The 19310-nt window shown below is 53.6% G+C and overlaps 6 protein-coding genes across 6 annotated transcripts; 4 read left to right on the top strand and 2 right to left on the bottom strand.

Annotated features, from left to right (window-relative positions):
* Positions 1-922: 922 nt before the first annotated feature.
* G647_04211 (uncharacterized protein) lies at positions 923-1949 on the top strand (the record flags this gene model as incomplete). The annotated part of the gene is made up of 2 exons (XM_008728555.1): positions 923-1280; positions 1333-1949. The coding sequence occupies 2 exons, from the start codon at positions 923-925 to the stop codon at positions 1947-1949; spliced, it is 975 nt and encodes a 324-aa protein (XP_008726777.1).
* Positions 1950-2464: 515 nt separating this feature from the next.
* Positions 2465-3475, bottom strand: G647_04210 (uncharacterized protein; the record flags this gene model as incomplete). The annotated part of the gene is made up of 1 exon (XM_008728554.1): positions 2465-3475. One exon carries the CDS (start codon positions 3473-3475, stop codon positions 2465-2467), a length of 1011 nt encoding a protein of 336 aa, XP_008726776.1.
* A 725-nt stretch (positions 3476-4200) lies between these two features.
* On the top strand, positions 4201-9298 carry G647_04209 (uncharacterized protein; the record flags this gene model as incomplete). The annotated part of the gene is made up of 5 exons (XM_008728553.1): positions 4201-4704; positions 4915-8532; positions 8581-8764; positions 8835-8904; positions 9043-9298. 5 exons carry the CDS (start codon positions 4201-4203, stop codon positions 9296-9298), a joined length of 4632 nt encoding a protein of 1543 aa, XP_008726775.1.
* Positions 9299-11188: 1890 nt separating this feature from the next.
* Positions 11189-13562, top strand: G647_04208 (uncharacterized protein; the record flags this gene model as incomplete). The annotated part of the gene is made up of 2 exons (XM_008728552.1): positions 11189-12367; positions 12417-13562. The coding sequence occupies 2 exons, from the start codon at positions 11189-11191 to the stop codon at positions 13560-13562; spliced, it is 2325 nt and encodes a 774-aa protein (XP_008726774.1).
* Positions 13563-15344: 1782 nt separating this feature from the next.
* On the top strand, positions 15345-16229 carry G647_04207 (uncharacterized protein; the record flags this gene model as incomplete). Its single annotated transcript, XM_008728551.1, has 1 exon — positions 15345-16229. The coding sequence occupies one exon, from the start codon at positions 15345-15347 to the stop codon at positions 16227-16229; it is 885 nt and encodes a 294-aa protein (XP_008726773.1).
* A 1049-nt stretch (positions 16230-17278) lies between these two features.
* On the bottom strand, positions 17279-18232 carry G647_04206 (uncharacterized protein; the record flags this gene model as incomplete). Its single annotated transcript, XM_008728550.1, has 1 exon — positions 17279-18232. The coding sequence occupies one exon, from the start codon at positions 18230-18232 to the stop codon at positions 17279-17281; it is 954 nt and encodes a 317-aa protein (XP_008726772.1).
* Between the last annotated feature and the right edge of the window lie 1078 nt (positions 18233-19310).

Below are 19310 nucleotides of genomic sequence, written 5' to 3'. Positions count from 1 at the left end.
ATTGGTCGCGTGGCTTGCAGGGTTGCCAAAAGGCGGCTAGCGACCACCACTAGCCAGTCAAACGGTCCTGCAACCCAGCCTCCGAATCCATGGCATGAGCCTCGGCGCGTGGAGAGGTTGAAGAGGCAAGGTCGTCCCCCGGAGCGATACTCGATGGCCCGCGAGCGCCCATTCGGCCTCGAAGCCTCAAGCAGTGATAACGCCAAAAGCCCGGTGGGTGAGACATTCGATTGCAAAAATACCGTACCTCAAGAGTCTGCTCTGCCACTGTCGGTTGTAAAGTCGATGTTGGTGACGTCGGCTTTGGGGCCCTTTGGCCACTTCCACGCTCGTGTTATCAAAGAAGGCGTTCACCAAAGGCACGGAGGAGGCGGTTGACGCCTTGCAGCACAATCCTGGCGTTTTATCCTGGTGCATGTCCCACCAATTACAAGCCGTGGCCAAATCCTGTAGGTCAACGTTCGGGAACCTCACGAGTTCGCCTTCATCCCATGGCAATAGCTCACCGCAGCAGCGCGCAGATCTGTGAAGCCACCAACATCTCTGATCAATTCATCGCGCTGCATCCATTTGCTCATATCAGTGTTAGATTGTCCATAGGACATCGCTGCTCTCCTTGATATTGTCGACGGATATAACCAAGATGAACCTTCAAAATGGTGTCGCACACCTTGCTCAGGAACCTCAACTGTATAGGTTCGGAAATGAACCATGGACCCACGGAGTAGCTCATTCCTTTGAGGTTGAACTGGCAGCCTTTGACGGAAACGAACCTTCCGAGGTGACCAAATGCATCAGAGTCATCCAACATGTTCAGTCAGACCAGGGGAGACTGGATAGATTCCGAGTACATTCTCCAAGACTTTACCATCGCCTCCTTCACGAAGAGGCGGCTCAGTTGCTTCCCCGTCCAGAAACTGGCATGACTGCGGCGTCGCTGCGTTTCGTCATCCGACTTGTATCCGGAACGATCGACCTCCAAGGCAACAGACAAAGACAGAGTTCTGAATTTCTCATCTGGCTGGCACAAATCTGCATCACGCTGTGGAGGTACGACTGCAGTAGACAGTTGTTGGTGAATCTGGAACAGTGCGCCCATGACTTCATATGTAACGACAATTTTGAACCCTCGGAAAATGACGCGGCGTATCTTGCGATCGTCGCATTTGTTCTTGGTGGACGCATGGACGACAAGCTGTACGAGTATGTCGATGCTGTAGTATGGCGCTCTAGGGCCGACTTTGCAGCCGTGATATCACCCTTGCGAAGACTGATCATTCGTAAGTTTTGATCATTTGGTCACCGCCGCTGACGCCCGCTGACCCCGGATAGGCGAGCGGCAGGCATTGCTGGAAGTTATTTTCAATCGATTTCCCCAGATCCTAACCAGTCTGGCGTACAGCGATGACGTCCGGATGAAATCTCTGGGAGAGGCACTGCATAAAAGCTTCCAGAATTTCACAGACCTGCAGGTGGACTTTGGCAAGCCGTACGCCCACTCTCACCATCTCAACTGCGCGAGATACCCGGAGATCCTCCAGACAAAGCTATTCGCCGCGCTAAACGCAGAGCGCAAAAGGTTGACGGACAGAACACCGAGTATTGCGTCAAGCCACTCAGACACGAGCGTCAAACCAGTCAAACAAGAGAATGGACCACGATTGGGAGGGGGACTCCCCGCGATCAAAAAGTTCACTAGGACGGTCACCGGGATGAAGCAAGAGCCTCCTCCGCCAGCAGAGAGGCCCGCCGACCGCTTGCTTGCTATCATCACGGAATCAAAGGTAATAATAGGCAATAGAAGGAAGCGGATCGCAGACGCGGTGAAGGACTTGATAGAAGACAGAGACGATAGATGTGATAAAGGCATAGGGCGCCCTTCTACCGAAGAGGGTCAGATTGAGATCCAGGTCCTGGTCCAACGGAAGGATCTTCCACATGAGTTATGAATCGAATGAGTGGGACGATTTGGTTGCGAGTGACGCCTGAGGTGATGGTTCGGCAGTCCGGCGCCAGGCATTCTGACAGTTATCAAAAGAAAGTGAGAGACTCTGGCAACAGAAGTGGAGATGGCGTGTTCTATGAGATGTTGACTTAAACTATTTGAAAACGTAATGAATACTCCATGATGAGCCGAAAAGAAGACAAATGGTGGCTTCATCCTCCTGCGAGCCTACGCCCGAAAAGGCGCTTGTGCGGCTTTGTGCCCCACCGTGCCACCAGTGCACGGTGGTACGGCCCATCAATTGGTACGACCAACGCTGTTCTACGTCCTATTTCCCTCTGTGCCCGCACGTCGTATGTAGGCTTGTGCTTGGTCAGGGACGACAACGTGATGGAAGAGTAAGCCGTGGGAGGTGCCAAAATTGGGCGGCAGACGTGATCGTCCCGCTCAGATGGCATACTTCTATCTACTCCCCGGAGTTGCGCTTCAACAATCTCGACTCAGTCACTAGCACTTCTCTCATCCTTCTGCTGGGGGTGTGGCCGGCGCTGTATCGAAGAACTTCTGAGTGAGAAGAGCCGCCGCCACACTGACGTTGAGGCTGTCTATCTCTCCGACCCCCGGTCTCGCATTAGTGATACCGGCAACACCGTCCACCATCGTGCGCATGAAATCCCGGATCCCGGATTCTTCATTGCCGAGGACGAGCACGCAGGGGTGTTGCAACAGAGCGCCTTCCGGCTTTGAAGGCTCTTGTAGTCCTTGGTGCATGGCCCGCCGCATTCGGATGTCCGCTGTCTCTGGCGCATCCGCCGCGAAGAATTTCCATCCATTCCTCCGCGAGAGCTTGATGAATTCTCTTTCGTTCTTGACGTGAAGAACGGGCATATACTCGAACGCTCCTGCAGAAGCCTTCACACTATTTGTCGTGATTGGCGCAGTACCGTGCTCCAAGACGAGGACTGCATCAACACCGAGAAACCATGCGGAGCGAACGATGGCCCCAAAGTTGCCGGTGTCGGTGATGCAATCGAGCAGCAGCATGAAAGGATATCTGTGAGCAGGCCGCACGGAGGGAAGTGTTGCTTTGTTACCCGACACGTTGAATACGTTGTTGATAGCCTTCTCCTCCTCAGATGCCCATCCGATAGATACCGTGATCGGATCAGAGGGCAGCTTGACAGGAGACAGTACCGTGACAGGCAGCTTCGGAACCGGAGAAGCCTCCAGGATCCAGCCGTTGTGCGGTCGTCCGTCTGATGCTTTTGAAAAGATGCCTTGCCAACGGGGTCCCGACACGGCTTCCACGTGTACTCCAGAGTCTTCGGCAAGGTTATTTATCCGGTTGTGCAGCCGAACCTCCTCTGGCGATTGCTTTGGTTGCATGGCTCTGGCTCGCTTCGTGTCAATGCCGTAGCCAGGTGGTAGGAGCCTGTAGAGCCTGTAGAGCTTCCTCCGCCGAGCTGTAAGAGCTGCCAGGACAGAGAATGTGCCATAAAGGAATTCTGACCCTGCTGTCGTATACGGCATGGATGTTGGTACTTCGCTCCCGCGGCGTTTTGGGGTTGTGCCTTGCGCATCTTGCCCTGGTTGTAAGCTTCTTGGGCCCTTTCGTGTCTTCCGGCCACTGCGTCGTTCGTGGCCCGGAATTAATACGGCTTTCTTCGTTGCCTCCTCTCCAACTGCTCTTGTTGAGCCGTGGCTCTCCTCGTCATTATGGCCGGAGACTTTTCTGGATTCGCCATACTGGTCTTCGAGCCGGGTCCTGCCTCGCTGGGCGTGTCGGATACCTTTTTCGATTGCGCCGGTCAGGGATATGCAGCGTGCATGGCGACGGCAAAAACTGGTTCTGATGGGCGCAGCATAGCCAAGTAGAGGGCGAGAAAGCGACAGCATCCACAGGTAGCTCGAGACTCGAACCGTCAATGCACGGGAGGGGAGCACAGTATGTAATGTGTAGGAAATGGATGAGCTGCAACTGAGGCGAAACATCAATTTGGAGAGACGCGGGACGCGTCTTGCACAGCGCGATTCTTCCTCGAGCCTCACCTTGCTCTCGAGTCTGCCATCTCTTTGCGACCTCCTTCCCCCTCCGTCGACCGCAGTCCAATGTACGATAGAGGCACTCATGTGTGCGCTCGTTCCTTTCAGCCTACGTGAAGTGAGCCGCTCAATGACACGGAATCGTCACTCTACTCTTCCCGATCGCGTTCACGGTCGCACCTTTTCTACCCCGCAGGCTGTAGCACAACGTGATGAGTGGGATAGATCTGTCTGAATGGGTTGGAAAACCACCTGAGAACTCACGCAAGCCAGAAGGACCCGAAGATTCTGCCGAAGATTCTATCGAAGCAGTCGTTCAAAGACCAGTCAATGGCGAAGATATCGAGGTCGGAGAGTTTGAGGATGACACCTCGTTCGCTCCAGACGAGCAGGCAGAACCGTCACACTCAGATGAAAGTGATGGAGGAGACATTGTGCACGACTATGAGATTACGAACACCAAACCTCGCAGAAGACGTGGACAGAGCGCCGACACGTCCCCAAGTGACCAAGATGTGACCGAGGTCGACTACGACGAGGACCGTCCCTTAGTCGGGTTGTTCCAAAAGAGGTTCTATATCGATGTGCCTCGATTGGCAGACGAGGTGAAAGAGACGTATGACTATTTGCCAGGACATTTCACTGTCGAAAGAGTACTGTCCCAGCGAAAAGACAAGCGTTACATCGTGAGGCTAGAGAGCGGCGAAAGAGATATTGTAAGTGCCCTCTCACGAATGCCGTTGCCATATATAGACTGGAACATGTCCTCTGATCCTCTCCCATATTCGTGACTGCTCCTTCTTCGCTTCTTTCACGGTCCTACCTCCCTTCTCTTTCAATCGCCTCATCTCAGTTTCCACCCATTCCTGGGTGCTACCTGTTCTTTGGTCACCATCAATGAATCGCTGACGTTGCCTGCCGCTCAGCTCTCTGCGCGTAGGATACACGAGCTGCACAACGGTTATGACGCGCTGCGAGCGTTCGAAGATAGTCAGCCACAAGCCAGACGACCATCCCAGAGGACTCCAGCCATGGTAGACTGGAGCACGGTTTCCTTAACAGACTCAGAAGGAGAATCGCCACCCCGGCGACGACGAAAGAGCCCAGACGACAGCGATGCTGAACCTGGAGAATCAGAAGAAATATCAGAGGGTGATGAAGAAGACGGTGCTTTGGATGAGGATGCACGCAATGGCCGGCGCTCTGCACGACTCAGCAAACTCAGGAAGACGGCCCATCTAAAGCAAGAGCTTGATGGCCTTCAGGGCGAGACGCGTGGCCGGCCACGAAGGAGTACGAGGGGCACCAGAGGCAGATCAACCCTGCGACCGAAGAGAGAGTCGACGCGCGTATCGATACGCCCTCAGCGTAGGTCGAGAATGAGGGATGAGTCGTCTCCGGAGGCAGGTGTTGCAATGCCAGCGCGGCGATCCGAGCGAACCCGAGCGCAGCCGAAACGGAGCATGCGTGAGAGACAAGAGGACGAGATCTCAAGCTACGAGGACGAGAAATCAGCCCCCAAAGTCATCAGCACCAAAGAGCACTTCGTCAAAGTACCTGACCACGATCCCTTCAGACGGAGGCATCGGCAGGAATGCGAGACTTGTTACTTCAGAGGAGACGACCAAGCGAAGGGACCTCTAGTCTTCTGTCAAGGTTGCACCAATTCCTATCATAAGAAATGTCTCGGTTTTCGGGGGACGAGAGACCACCTAGTCACAAAGGTTGGGGAACAGCTATTTGTTCTGCAATGCAGACGTTGCATCGGCCTGGCTCAAGACAAGGAGACAACGGCTCCACACCAGGGACGCTGTACCAGCTGCCGTGAATATGGTGAACTGTCAAAGCCATTACGAGGTCGTCTCACCACTCGGCAGGAACAGCTGCAAAGAGAGGAGAATGGAGGAACGGATCCAATCACAATTGTTGAGTCTAGGCTCATCAACAATGCCTCCCTGGTCATGTTCCGTTGCTCACAGTGTGCTCGCGCATGGCATATGCATCATCTTCCCAGGCGCCAGACGGCCCACTCGCTCGACGACGAAGGTGAGAGTATGTTGGATGAAGCGCACTTAGCGCAGAAACGGTTCGAGCATTACCACCGGTCTTGGGTGTGCAAAGACTGCATCGAAAATCAACACCAGATCGACGCTCTGGTGGCATGGCGCCCTGTCAACCTGGACTCTTATCACCCAGGAACTGTTGTCACGAAACTGCCTGAAGACGAGAAAGAATATCTAGTCAAATGGCGTACACAGTCGTACTTTCGGACGACCTGGATGGCGGGAGGCTGGGTTTGGGGCATCGCTCCAGGTAATATGCGCGTGTGTTTCCTCAAGAAGCCAGAGAATCAATTGCCGAAGATGACCACAACGGATGCCATCCCCGAGGAGGTATTCCGGGTCGACATTGTCTTTGCTGTGCGCTACTCGAGTGTTGTTCGCAACAGTACCAAGGAAATCGACCTCGCCCGCGCCAAAGAGGTTGACTCGGCTTTTGTCAAATACAAAGGTCTCGGCTACGAAGATGCTATCTGGGAGAAGCCGCCCCCTCCGACCGACATTGACCGATGGAACGACTTCAAAGCTGCATATGAAGATTATGTCATGAAGCTGCACATCGCGATCCCGCCCCAGTCGACCTTGAGACGCCATCTGACCCATATCCGAACATTGGATTTCGAGAAATCGGTCATGAAAAAGAACCAGCCCACGAGCATGGTCGGAGGCGAGCTGATGCGTTACCAACTGGACGGTCTGAACTGGCTTCTCTGCAAATGGCATCTGAATCAGAACGCCATTCTGGCCGATGAAATGGGTTTGGGCAAGACAATCCAGCTGGTTTCTTTTTTCGCTACACTGGTTCAAGATCACAAATGCTGGCCTTTCCTCGTGGTGGTACCCAACTCAACTTGTCCCAATTGGCGACGAGAGATCAAGAAGTGGGCACCTTCTCTTCGGGTTGTGACCTACTATGGCTCGGCTAGGGCGAGGAAGCTCACCCATGATTACGAATTATTCCCAAAGGACAAGGAAGAGGATCCGAATACACCACCAAGAAGGAAAGACAGGGAGGTCAAGGATATCAAAGCTCATATCGTTGTCGCGTCATATGAGTCGATCGTCGAAGAAAAGACCCGAATGAGCTTGATGAAGGTGCCGTGGCAAGCCCTTGTAGTGGACGAAGGACAGCGTCTCAAGAGCGACCGAACACAGATCTATGAAATTCTGTCCAAATTTCGCTTCCCGTTCAAGGTTCTCCTGACAGGGACGCCTCTTCAAAACAACGCTCGAGAGCTTTTCAATCTTCTACAGTTCCTGGACAAAAGCATGAACGCAGCAGAGCTCGAGGCCAAATATGCCAATCTCACACAGGAAAACGTGCCTGAACTGCATGATATGCTTCGGAAGTTCTTCCTGCGACGAACGAAGGCTCAAGTACTCACTTTCCTGCCTCCAATGGCTCAGATTATCGTGCCAGTGACCATGTCGACACTTCAGAAAAAGGTCTACAAATCCATCTTGGCCAAGAATCCGGAACTGATGAAATCAATCTTGGCGCGTGACGGTACTGCAAATCAGAAGGAGAAACAAAATCTGAACAACATCTTGATGCAGCTGCGAAAGTGTTTATGCCACCCTTTCGTGTATAGCAGAGACATTGAGGAGCGAGGAGCTGAGGGTGCCGCTTCGTTCCGGAACCTGGTGGATGCCTCCTCCAAGCTGCAACTCCTGACGATCATGCTACCTAAACTGCAAGAGCGAGGGCATCGTGTTCTCATTTTCAGCCAATTCCTTGACAACCTCGACATCGTTGAGGACTTTCTCGACGGTCTTGGAATGCAGCATCGCCGCATCGACGGCACTATTTCTGCGGCCGAGAAACAGAAACGCATTGATGAGTTCAATGCTCCAGATTCGCAATACTTTGCGTTCTTGCTCTCAACGCGAGCAGGAGGCGTTGGCATCAATTTGGCCACTGCTGACACCGTCATCATTCTCGACCCGGATTTCAACCCGCACCAGGATATCCAGGCTCTTTCTCGAGCCCACCGTATTGGGCAGAAGCACAAGGTGCTCGTTTTCCAACTGATGACGAGAGAAAGCGTGGAGGAAAAGATTATGCAGATTGGTCGGAAAAAGATGGCGCTCGATCACGTTCTCATTGAGCAGATGGACAAGGAGGAAGACGCTGGTGGAAACCTCGAGACGATTCTCCGTCATGGTGCGCAAGCACTGTTCGAAGATGACCCCGGTGTGCAAGATATTGTCTACGATGACGTTTCGGTTGATCGCTTGCTTGACCGTTCGCAGATTGAAGACACCAAGATTGACACGGAGAAGTCGGCCGAGTCGCAATTCAGCTTTGCTCGAATCTGGGCCAATGACAAGTCAGCATTGCAAGAAGACCTGCCCGACCGCACAGCCAACAATACTCCTAACCCTGGCATCTGGGATAAGATCCTGCAGGAACGTGAGCGAGTATTTGCCGAAGAACAGGCGCGGAAAGCCCAAGCGTTCGGCAGGGGCAAGCGCAAGCGACAAGTGAGCAATCCCGGCTTCCTGAGTATGTGTGAAACTGACCCGGGACAGACCGTCGACTACCGTTTGGGCGACCGCGACGGCGAGAAAGCAGAGCCAGATCCCGCAGAAGCCGACGTAGCGCCCGGTGACCCTGATTACCGAGCGCGCGAGCAGTCCGATGACGACGGGGCTACAGAGACTGACGGAGCCACGGAGAGCGATTTGGAACCCATGGCCAAACGAAAGGTGCAAGGTAGGAAATTCAAATCCAGCCCTCGCAAGGCAGCATAGTCGCCGATACTGATCTGTGGTGGACCGTACAGCGAGGCCCTTCAGACGCGTCAGAGTACCCCTTGGCCCAGCGCCGCACTTTAATGGAGATGGGACGTTTGAGTACGGACCCATTCACCAAATGCCAGCTCTGCACCAATGTTCCGCCTGCAATGAACAACATCCCATGGGGTGGTGCCGACTCAAGTTGGCGGGTGTAGAGCATTGTGGGTTATGTGGCATCGCTCACCTCGGCCACAGTCGAACATGCCCGCATCTCAGCAACGAGACGCAAGTGGCAACCTTGCTCCAGACGCTGAAAGAAAGCACGGAGAGCCGAGAGCTGATTGAACAAGCGACGAAATATCTGCGCGGGGTCCGAGGAGATCTCGCCCAGCGCAAACGAGCCAGAGAACGTAGGGAGCTGGAGGCTGTTGTGCAGCAGTCTTCGCACAATCCTCAGCATCCTCAGCATGCTGGGTTTCGAGGTGACGATCCGTCCAGGACGGTTGCATAAGATGCGAATGCGAGGAGGCAGAGACGGGATGCTTTAGCTGGAAGTACTGGAGACATCACAAGCGGCGGCAGCAGCATTCATGATCAGCAGGAAGGTCCACGTACTACTCAGTAGACCGGTGCTTCAGCAGGCACATTCTACTCGTACACACCCTTCTAATTAGCTAGATCTACCAATGGTCAGCAATGATCTCCTTGTTTATTGGCGGTCCAAAGGCACAGACCGGCCAAAGCACCCTGAGATACTCCGCACTCCATACCGTAGATCCAGACCATCGCTTGGAAGACGCGCATGCCAAGGGACAATTGTACGGAGTACTGGGTAAAATGTAAATCTTCAAACATGATCTCTTGGCCACTCGCGTCCGTGGAGGCAATGCAGGGCAAAGCCGTGATGAAACGCAGACTGAAGCAGATCCGGAGTCGGATGTTTCTAATGTGGATCACCGAGCAGGACAAAACAGCAATGACGTCGACGGCTGCCCGTTGGCGGAACCCCGGAGCTGAGGGAATGCTCAATCTCGCAAAGCACAAGCACAGCCTCGACGTCGACACGCGCGTGAGATTGTGTTGTTGCTTGTTGTTCTAAATGCGACTCCGGGGTAGTACCGTCGAATTAGCCTACTCGAACAAGTGCTCGCAGTACGTAGCCGTGAAGACGAAGACGGCGCAGTGACAGCTGAACCCGTTGGTAGTGGAGAATGCGAGTAAGTGATACACTGACCAACATATTTGTGGGGGAGCGAGTGAATGATGCGGGACGCGGGATGCAGGAGACGTGCAAAATGATGTCTGGCTCAGCAGAGGCAGAGACGGCTACGACGAGGACGCTGGTCTGCACTCGTACGAGTACTCCCACACACTGTCCTCGAAGCCCCCGATTTGACATCGTCCCGGCTCCCTCGGAGGGCGATGCTCAGAAACATCCTTCACAGCGATACTGCAACCGCGACCGTCAGACGTATATCGGCAAGGCAGATTCCGAACAGCAGTGACCCCGACAACAGCCTTGTGAAGCCGCGACAGTTGTTTGGATGGTGTTTGAACAACAGCAATCTCCTGTTCTCCTGTGCGCTTCTGCTCAGCCACGCGGCCCGCGTAAGAGCGACAACGCCATAGGCACATCAGTTCAGGGGGGCAAGGGCCCATTGTTGAATGCGGGCTAGCGCCTGCGGGCACGCATCTGGAATTCTTTGACCCCCGAGCTCGTCCCTGCGCGTCCTCGTCCGTAGCCTATCGCTTGCATCTCCACTGCCCCTGCCGCCACCACTCACCACGCAGCTGGCAGGCGGCTGGCCCCCCATCCAAGACAGTGCTACCCCCGAAGCTCGGTGCCCACAACGGCGGAATCCCACCATCTGCAGAGCTCCATTTAGACTCTCCTGCGCTTTCTTGGGCTGTCGTCGTCGTCTTGGTCTCGCGGCGTGTCAAATCTTGCATCTCTCCCTGTTCCAGCCTCCGTCACCACCTCCTCTAACCTCCTTCACCACCCACGCTCGCTATTCACGTCCAACTCAACTACGACTCCGACTGCATTCACGACCTCCATTTTCTTTGACGGCCTCTTTGTCACTGCGATCCCACGACGACCGCCACGATCCTCGCTGCCGCACGGCCGTCCCTGAGTTTTGCCGCTCGTTCCCATTCCCGCATTTTGTCCAACCTCCCCTCAGAATCAATGACACCATCGACAGTCCACCTCGAATAACTGACCACCGACCAAGTTCCGGCTGCTCGAACTCTAATCTGAATACAATAATTCGACTCTTCACATTGTCTCGTTGTTCGTTTTCTGAAAGGTGTTCGCCCTGGTTGGCGCCCTGAATTACCTCGACCCCCTTGAACACCCGCCCATTTTCATCGCAGACGCCAACTGCGACATCATTTCAACATGCGGCCACAGAGCTCATTATCCTGCCTCCTCGCCCTTCTCACCGCCCTCTCCCTCTCACCTTTCACCGTCGCCGAGAACATCATCGAGTCGAACTCGTTAAACTCGTGCAAGAGCGGCTCCAATTTTACAGCAACGCTGTTCAATGTCGCCTACACCCCTAAGAACAGCAGCATCGGCATCAACATCAATGGTGTCTCCTCCATAGTGGGAAATGTGACGGCGCAACTGGAGGTGATCGCCTATGGATTCACCATCCTCAACGAAACTCTCGACCCCTGTTCGATGGGGCTGGCAGGGTTCTGTCCCATGCAGACCGGTCAGATCAATATCGAGACAAATATTGATGTTCCCAGCGATGTCTCCAAGCAAGTGCCAGGGATCGCGTATACTGTACCCGACCTGGACGGTGTTGTTCGAGTCTACGTCACCTCTCTTGACACGGGCGACGTGATTGCTTGCATGGAGGCCGATCTTTCCAATACGAAGAGTGTCTACCAACCTGCTGTAGGCTGGGCTACTGCCATCATTGCCGGCTTGGGTCTCGTTGCGGCTGGCGTCACTTCGGGCCTTGGTCATCCCAATACCGCGGCCCATGTTGCTGCGAACGCTGTCTCGCTCTTCGGCTTTTTCCAAGCTCAGGCTGTGATTGGAATGACCTCGGTGACGATGCCGCCTATTGTGCAGTCATGGACCCAAAATTTCCAATGGAGCATGGGTATCATCCGTGTTGGATTTCTGCAATCCATCGCTACATGGTACCAACGAGCAACGGGGGGTACACCAACTACGTATCTTTCGACTCTCAGCACGTTCTCCGTCCAGGTCCAGAAGCGCGCCATCAAGCGCTCCCTCGACACCATGGTGTCGTTTGCAACACAGAATCTTCGATATCTCGCGAAACGTCAGAGCTCCGCGACCACAACCGCCACGGCCGATAACGTCAAGGTGGTTCGTGGAATCGATAGAGTCGGTTTCAGAGCAGGGATTGAGCAGACCAACATCTTCATGACCGGTCTGATCTTCTTCGTCTTTATTCTCTTCATGGTCGCCGTCCTGGTCGCTCTCACCAAGGTGATCCTCGACGGCTGTGCCAAAGCCGGCTGGATGCGGTCGGAACGATTCTTGGAGTTCCGCAATGGCTGGAAGATTGTCATCAAGGGCATTCTGTTCCGATTGGTAAGTCTCATTGTTCCCGTTCCAGGCCCCCAGTTGCTGACAGGTACAGGTCGCGCTCGGCTTTGTGCAAATGTCCATCCTCTGCCTATGGGAATTGGTCGAGCGGGACTCCGCCGCCGAGGTTGTTTTGGCTCTGGTCGTCTTCATCTCCATGGCCGCCGCTCTGGGATGGGCCTCGTTCAAAGTCATCCAACTGGCCAAGAAGTCGGTCGCCATGCACAAAAACCCGGCCTACATTCTCTATTCCGACCCTGAATGCCTGAACAAGTGGGGCTTCCTTTACATCCAGTACCGTGCGACGGCCTACTACTTCATTGTCCCTCTCTTGGCGTATATCCTGGTCAAAGCTATTTTCATTGCCTTTGCGCAAAAATCGCCGGTCGCTCAAGCTGTCGGCCTCCTCATCGTCGAAGCCGTTGCGTTGATCGGTACCAGCGTGGTGCGACCCTACATGGACAAGAAGACCAACATCTTCAACATTTCCATTGCCGCAGTCAACTTCTTGAACGCCATATTCCTCCTGGTCTTTTCAGATGCTTTCGGTCAGCCGGAGATGGTCTCGGGCGTCATGGGCGTCATCTTCGCCTTCTACAACGTCGTCTTTGCGGCGGTTCTTCTGCTCCTGGTGCTTATTGCCTCCATCTATGCTATTGCATCCAAGAATCCTGAAATCAGATATCAGCCGATGCGCGACGACCGAGGTAGTTTCATCAAGTCTCAGGCCGCCCTCACCACGGAGCTGGACGCACTGGGCGCAACTGCGAGACAAGATGGACAAACTGCGTACGTCAAAGACAAAGGCTATGATGATGATGCGTCCTTTACCAGCGAGTCCCTCAAGCATCAACCCGAGATCTCGCAGCAACCAATGACGCAAACTCAACCATATCCTCCACAGGACTACAACACCCCCATGTATCCTAGCGATCAGCCGGGTCGTCGCGGTCCGCCACAATCACATGAGCAACGACAGATGTACAATCAGGGGTACAACAACAGTGGCGACTACGGCTATGGTGGACGACCAACCACGGGTCACAGCCAGCAAACGTATGACCGAAGCATGAGCAGTCTGGCTAGCGGTGGCTACCAATCGCAGCCACCTCGGTCCGCACAGGGCGGCCATCCTCCACCACAATCTTTCAGACAGCAAAACAACTCAAGCCCCTGGCAACGAGGCGCAGGTTATGATTAACTACGCTCGGGCCACGATGGAACCCCCGCGGACGATCAGTCTCAGAGACAGAATTACCAGCCCTTCGGCCCCACCGGCGTGCCCAGCCAGGACAGGAGAGGTCGAATGAACAGCGAGATGAGAGACTTGAGTGGATACTGGGATCGAGAATGGTGGCGAGACGAGTATGCAACTAGAGGTTGAACCCCATTCGGAGCTGGGAAGACGGAAAGTGTGTGTATAGCTGATATGCATGCAACATGGTTTTGGCGTGAAAAACGGTCAAAAGCAGCAGAGAGCTGCTCAGTCATGAGAACATGAATCAACTTAAGCATTCAATCAACCCTGCATCTTGTGCGTTGAGGGACACGAGGGTCTTGGATCTTTTTGGCGTGTTCGGTTAAACAAGGCCAGAAATAGTGGCATACAGAGGAGTCAGGAGGACGTATGTGTGTGTGTGCCATAAGAGCCTCGAGGATGGGGTGGGAATTCTCAAAAGGCACCACCATCGACACTGTCCTGTTTTATGTGTAGATATCCACAGTGGTGCGGCAATGGAATCAAAATGCGCGAAAAAAAAAGAGAACATCAATCAAGTCTCCCTCCCTGCGTTGTGAAAGGTACTGTTGCCACCATGTACGGAGTACTCGGGCTCGTATTCCTGGCCCGAGGAACCGAAGGACATACAGTAAATTGGTACCGAGTACGGAGTACGCAGTAATCAATCATGATTGCGGAGTGCTTTACAGTGAGGGTGGTCAACATTCTCGCGATTCTGCTGTAAGTTACTCCGTCCTGAGTACTGAGGACTTGAGCATTCCCGTCCGTATGCCTACACAATACCATCCTCTGAGGGGACTTTATTACGACTGGCACGTTGCTACAGTAAGTAGCTTTGGACCGGTCGCTCAAGTAATCACTATTGACTCTCTACGTCTTGATCATTACAACTCGCTCCCTGCTACTACTTTGCTGTGTGATGCCTACTATTTACGACTTACTACCAGGTAGAACATGGTCGTTTGTAGACAGAATGGACGACATCTCGTCCACATCATCATGTGATCTTGCCCATTTTTCAACAACAACGCGTACCGCAGGAAAGGGCCGTCTGTGATGAACAAGTCTTGATTGAAGCTGTTCCCTGACCATGCCAGCCGTGTGAGTTTGGTACGTCGTATTTTATGCTGCCGTCTCGGATGTCTTGTGAGGATTCTGCGCACCCTCGCAGTCGCGAGGTGGAATGGTCGAGGTATTGGCGTGGTGGAGGACGAGAGCGGGATACTTAGGCCTATCCGCTCACAAAAGGGATGAGGGTCGTACCTTGCGAGTGAGGAGTGACGGTCTCCAGACGCTGTTCTGCCACGACTGAGGTTGATGGGCAGACGATGTTGTTGTTGTAGAAGTAGCTTGTGGCGTGTTCCACCGTCGTCGTAGTAGTAGGTTTGGCGTGCCTCCCTTTTGTTTCTCGTCAGTGCTCAAGTCTGTCGGACACAGCAAGGCACGTCGTGTCTGCGATAATATCAACGCCGAATGTTTGGGTGTGCATATCACGTAGGAGGTTCGGCATCCCAAGCCGACCTTGGGTAGCCATCATGCAGTGAATCATAGTCGGTGAGAGAATCAGATTGGTCTTCACTAACCAACGCCTGCGCAAAAGTTACAAACTGGCAGTTCTCCAGCAGCCTCAAACACGTGTCTTCTCCTTGAAATTGTGTGGGAGATTTATTGTCAGAAGCTGTAGGCGTTGAACCTCTTTTGCAGTGGCCCTGCATCCAAAATACTCACTATTCCGTTCGAAAGATGAATCACGACGAGGCTTTCTCATCTCCGTCAAGCAAATTGAACACAACCGCCCAGCCAAAATTGTTCCTCGACTTACCTGTGGAAATCAGACTCGCTGTTTACGAACATTTCGCCAACATCCCTCCGAAGCCAAAATGGTCGGCAAAGGGAGCGAAGGATCTGTGGATAGTCCAGCTCGGTGGAGACGCCAACAAGCAGACGGCTAAAGACACTGCGCCTGAGGAACACTCGTCCAGCGCGCAAGGCGAGACGACTGCTTTGACGGCACAAAAAGACTTCGAGGCCTACCAAGTCATCACAGCCACGAGACATGCCCTGTTGTTGACTTGCAAAAGCATCCATGCAGAATGGGCTCCGCTGTTCTGGTCCACCACGACAGTTGTTCTAGGGTTGACCGCTCAGGCCGACCCAGCCACCTTCGAACGGCGGTTCCTCACCCGAGTCGACGAATACAAGCTTTATTCAATCCGACATCTGCTGTACTGTCCGCTGAGATGGAGGCCACACATCAGAGGCCGCCCTGTTTCAACCGAAAGTGACTGCGACCACATCGGCGTCTTGAAATTGGGACGAGTCTTGCAGACATATCCATCATTGCTGAGTGGCCTGAAGAATTTGAAGCTGACTTTCCAGCCGGGAGGTCTTCTGCCAACCCACTACGTCTTGAATGCGCGAGCTGGAGAGATAGCAGCAGACAAATGGACTTCTATGGATCCGGGTGGTGAGTGGGATACCTTTATCCATATGTTGAATGGCAGTGAGGGTGTGGCAGCCTGGAAGGCCGACCGGATCATTGAATTCGAGGCATTCCGAGTCGTGCCCGAAGGTGGGGTGTACTGCTGGATCGCTGCACGCTGGGAGTTGACGTGTCGGCGAAGTTGACGATCAGAGGATGGAAGTGAGGATTGCCACGAGTAGGAGAGGGTGGAGGTTTCGAGTTGAGGAACTGAGCTGAGCTGAGCTGAGCCGGAACCGTCGAGTTCGAGCTGAGGAGAGTCAAAGTTTGGCCGAGCGAACGACAGCATGGTGATTCGACTGACTGGGGGATTACATAAGTCAGTACTAAACCCAGTTCAAGAAGAGACAGGACTGGACTGGGGATCCGATCAACACACCGCAGACAAGTTCGACTCGTGGCAAAGAGGAAGAAGCTCTCTCCCCAGCAAAGGGAACAACCAGAATGGCTACAGACATTGGTGTTTGCATATCTGGGAAAGTGGGTCTTGTTTTCCTAGCTATTAATTGATTGATTAGTCACAACGCGCCGGCTTTTGTTGAGCGCGTTGTCGGGCGACTGGCAACCGCGAAATTATCGATGGCACTTGCTGCGTACGCCAAATGGCTTTCCGGGCCGACACGTGGGAATGTATGATCGATAACTCAGGAACGAGCAAACAATGCGCTTGCAGGCATTCGTGATGGTCATTTGAGTTCCGCCTCTCTGGTCTGACTCCAGTTCCTCTGTGAGCCTTGCTTTGCATCTATCTGAGTGAGAGGTACACAAATGGAGCGAGCACGGAGACACGGATCTCCATCGTGAGCCAGCTCAGTCGCTCCCATGATGACCAGACGTTGACGGAAAACGTGTAGCTTATTGAAAATGTAAGACAACTCATATGTCCGCCGTGCATTCTGCCGTCCTAGCACTGACCTCATTGACATGCAACCCTGAGCACTGCAGAATGAAATCTGAGGACGTATCTACGCCAGATCCTGTTGGCAGCGAGCCAGACTGTTCGTCGAAGAGATCACCGATTCTCTGTACGCCGAGAAGTGCTCGAAGCCCATGGTTGTTCGATCGCGTCCGCCGTTCTGTCAACCCACTGCATCTACCCCAGCCCGCGGCATCAGACGCCATCTGTCACACTCAGTTCATGAGTTCCGCTTTCCTCTCTTCCCATGCAGCTTGCCAACTCTTCCTGGTCCTTTCATCATCCATGGGCTACGCTCACTTCGCCGCCTTGATGTAGCTGGTGAGCATTCTTGAGGGTCAGAGAGTTGATCACAATTCCCGGATCAGCGACAGATTCGCCTGCGCCATGCCCTGGATGTCTCTTCGAGAAGTGGACATGTACGCAGAGCATTTGACTCGGAAAAGGGCAACGAAAATGGCAAATATTGACCTTTCTCACAACGCTCCAGCCCGTCAAAGCCGCTCGGCGATTTCTTCGCACGAGCAGTTGCTCGATCTCTTCCCATAGGCCACCCTCGCTTGCCCTTGCCCACACATCCGCTGCAGCGGCGTTTGAAAGACCCCACGGCCTTAGGTCGCGGTTCCCACCATGCCAAATCTGCCACCTTGCATATAACTCGACATCTTGCAGCGACGACAAGTCGGTTCGGTATCGATCAAGAATGCGTGCAAACTGTCGAAGGTTTGGGAAATTGACAGTGGTGACCCTCTGGTAGCTGACTGACTCGAATCGACCGTGAATTGAGGCATCATAGCAAAGTCTCCGGATATTGCTGAGTATGCTCGCGCTGGCCGATTTGAGGAAGGCCTTTTCGAAAGAAAGGGCCCTTCCAGTGGTGATGCGACGGTCATTGCCACCCAGGTATTCAGATCTAGGCCCATGGACGATGATGGTGGTAGTACGGAAGAAAGTGGGCGACCATTCGGCGTTGATTTGGTGAGACACGTTCAGTAAGGATCTTCGGGTCTTGCTGATGGCTGCGAGTTCTTCAACGAAACCAACGTCGACTCGCTGCATCGGCAGGAAACAGTCATAGCTCTCCTCTCCAACACCAGCAATGGCCACGACCTCCTCACCGAAGCCGGCGTCATTCTTCGGCACTGCGACGAAATAGTCGTAGATCTCTTTTCTGACTTCTGGCGGCAGGTCCATGAAGCGAAAGCATTGCGAGGTTGTCGTCGTCGAATCCATATTGATTGTCATATCACGGCGGGTGTGTGTTGCTTCGCTTTCGGCTGGGGGGCCAGTGCTTGCTGGGGGCCTACAGGCTTGTCAGGTGTTAAGGTCGGCGTAGCCACTGAACGTGGCAGATGGTGCTCGCAGAAGATCGATGACGAGAAGCGAAGTGAATGAGAGGAGAAGGTGAGATGAATTTCAAGGACAAGGAAGTAGCAGGACTGTGAGATGCAATGCCAAGGCACAGCTTCACTTCTCTGATGTTCACCTGCTTAGCTCCTTACATTACTTCAATTCTGGTGAGCCCATGAATCTGAAAGACTGGATGGCCAGACTGGAGGGACTTGCCGAAGGTAGCAACGATATCAGGGCAGGGATGAGGTACACTTGATATCGGTTCGCGCATGAGCAGAATCGAGTCAAGACACAAGGGTAGAGAATACGTTGCCAGGGATTATTCTCATGTTGTCTCGACAGCGCCAACCTCCCTCTACATGAGCTGGGGGGAAGCCGACGCCGATATCTATGACTTCACAGACTAGCCAGTCACAGGGATATGCCACGAGCATATGATCCTAGCCGGTGTGAGGCGCTCTGGTTATACCGCCGCTGTCTCAGTCGAGGATAAATGGATGAGACTTCGGCCCTGCTGTGCTCTCCCGTCCCAGCACCGGCACTAACTGTCTCGCCCTGGAATGCTCCTTTTCTTCATCCCACAACTACGACGACCTGCTATTCTCCTGCGCCTCTCCTCAATATCATCCCCCCCAGGTCCCTTTTTCACAATCCCATTAGCAGGGAGCAAGAGGATGCAAGGCAACATAGCACGGGTGATGGTGTTACGTCGCAGTTTCTGCTTGACGAGAGGTGCTTCCGGAGAAATTTGGCAGTATCGGGAAGAGGTAAGGCGGAGGGAATGCTGAACGACCTCAATTGATCGAAACTCTACCTGCCGTTTGCCCAGCATTTGAACATCAATATCGAGGAGAATATCGGCAGGAAATACTGATGATGACAACAAGCCGTCCTGTCGTGCCACGTAGTTATCCTTGCATTCAGTTGGCAAGCATTGGTAAGGCTGGCAGCCTCCGCG

This window comes from Cladophialophora carrionii (assembly GCF_000365165.1).
Source record: "Cladophialophora carrionii CBS 160.54 unplaced genomic scaffold supercont1.3, whole genome shotgun sequence".
Classification (NCBI taxonomy): Eukaryota; Fungi; Ascomycota; class Eurotiomycetes; order Chaetothyriales; family Herpotrichiellaceae; genus Cladophialophora; species Cladophialophora carrionii.
The sequence above is the reverse complement of the archived record's forward strand: the minus strand, read 5'-3'. Positions and strand labels throughout refer to the sequence as shown.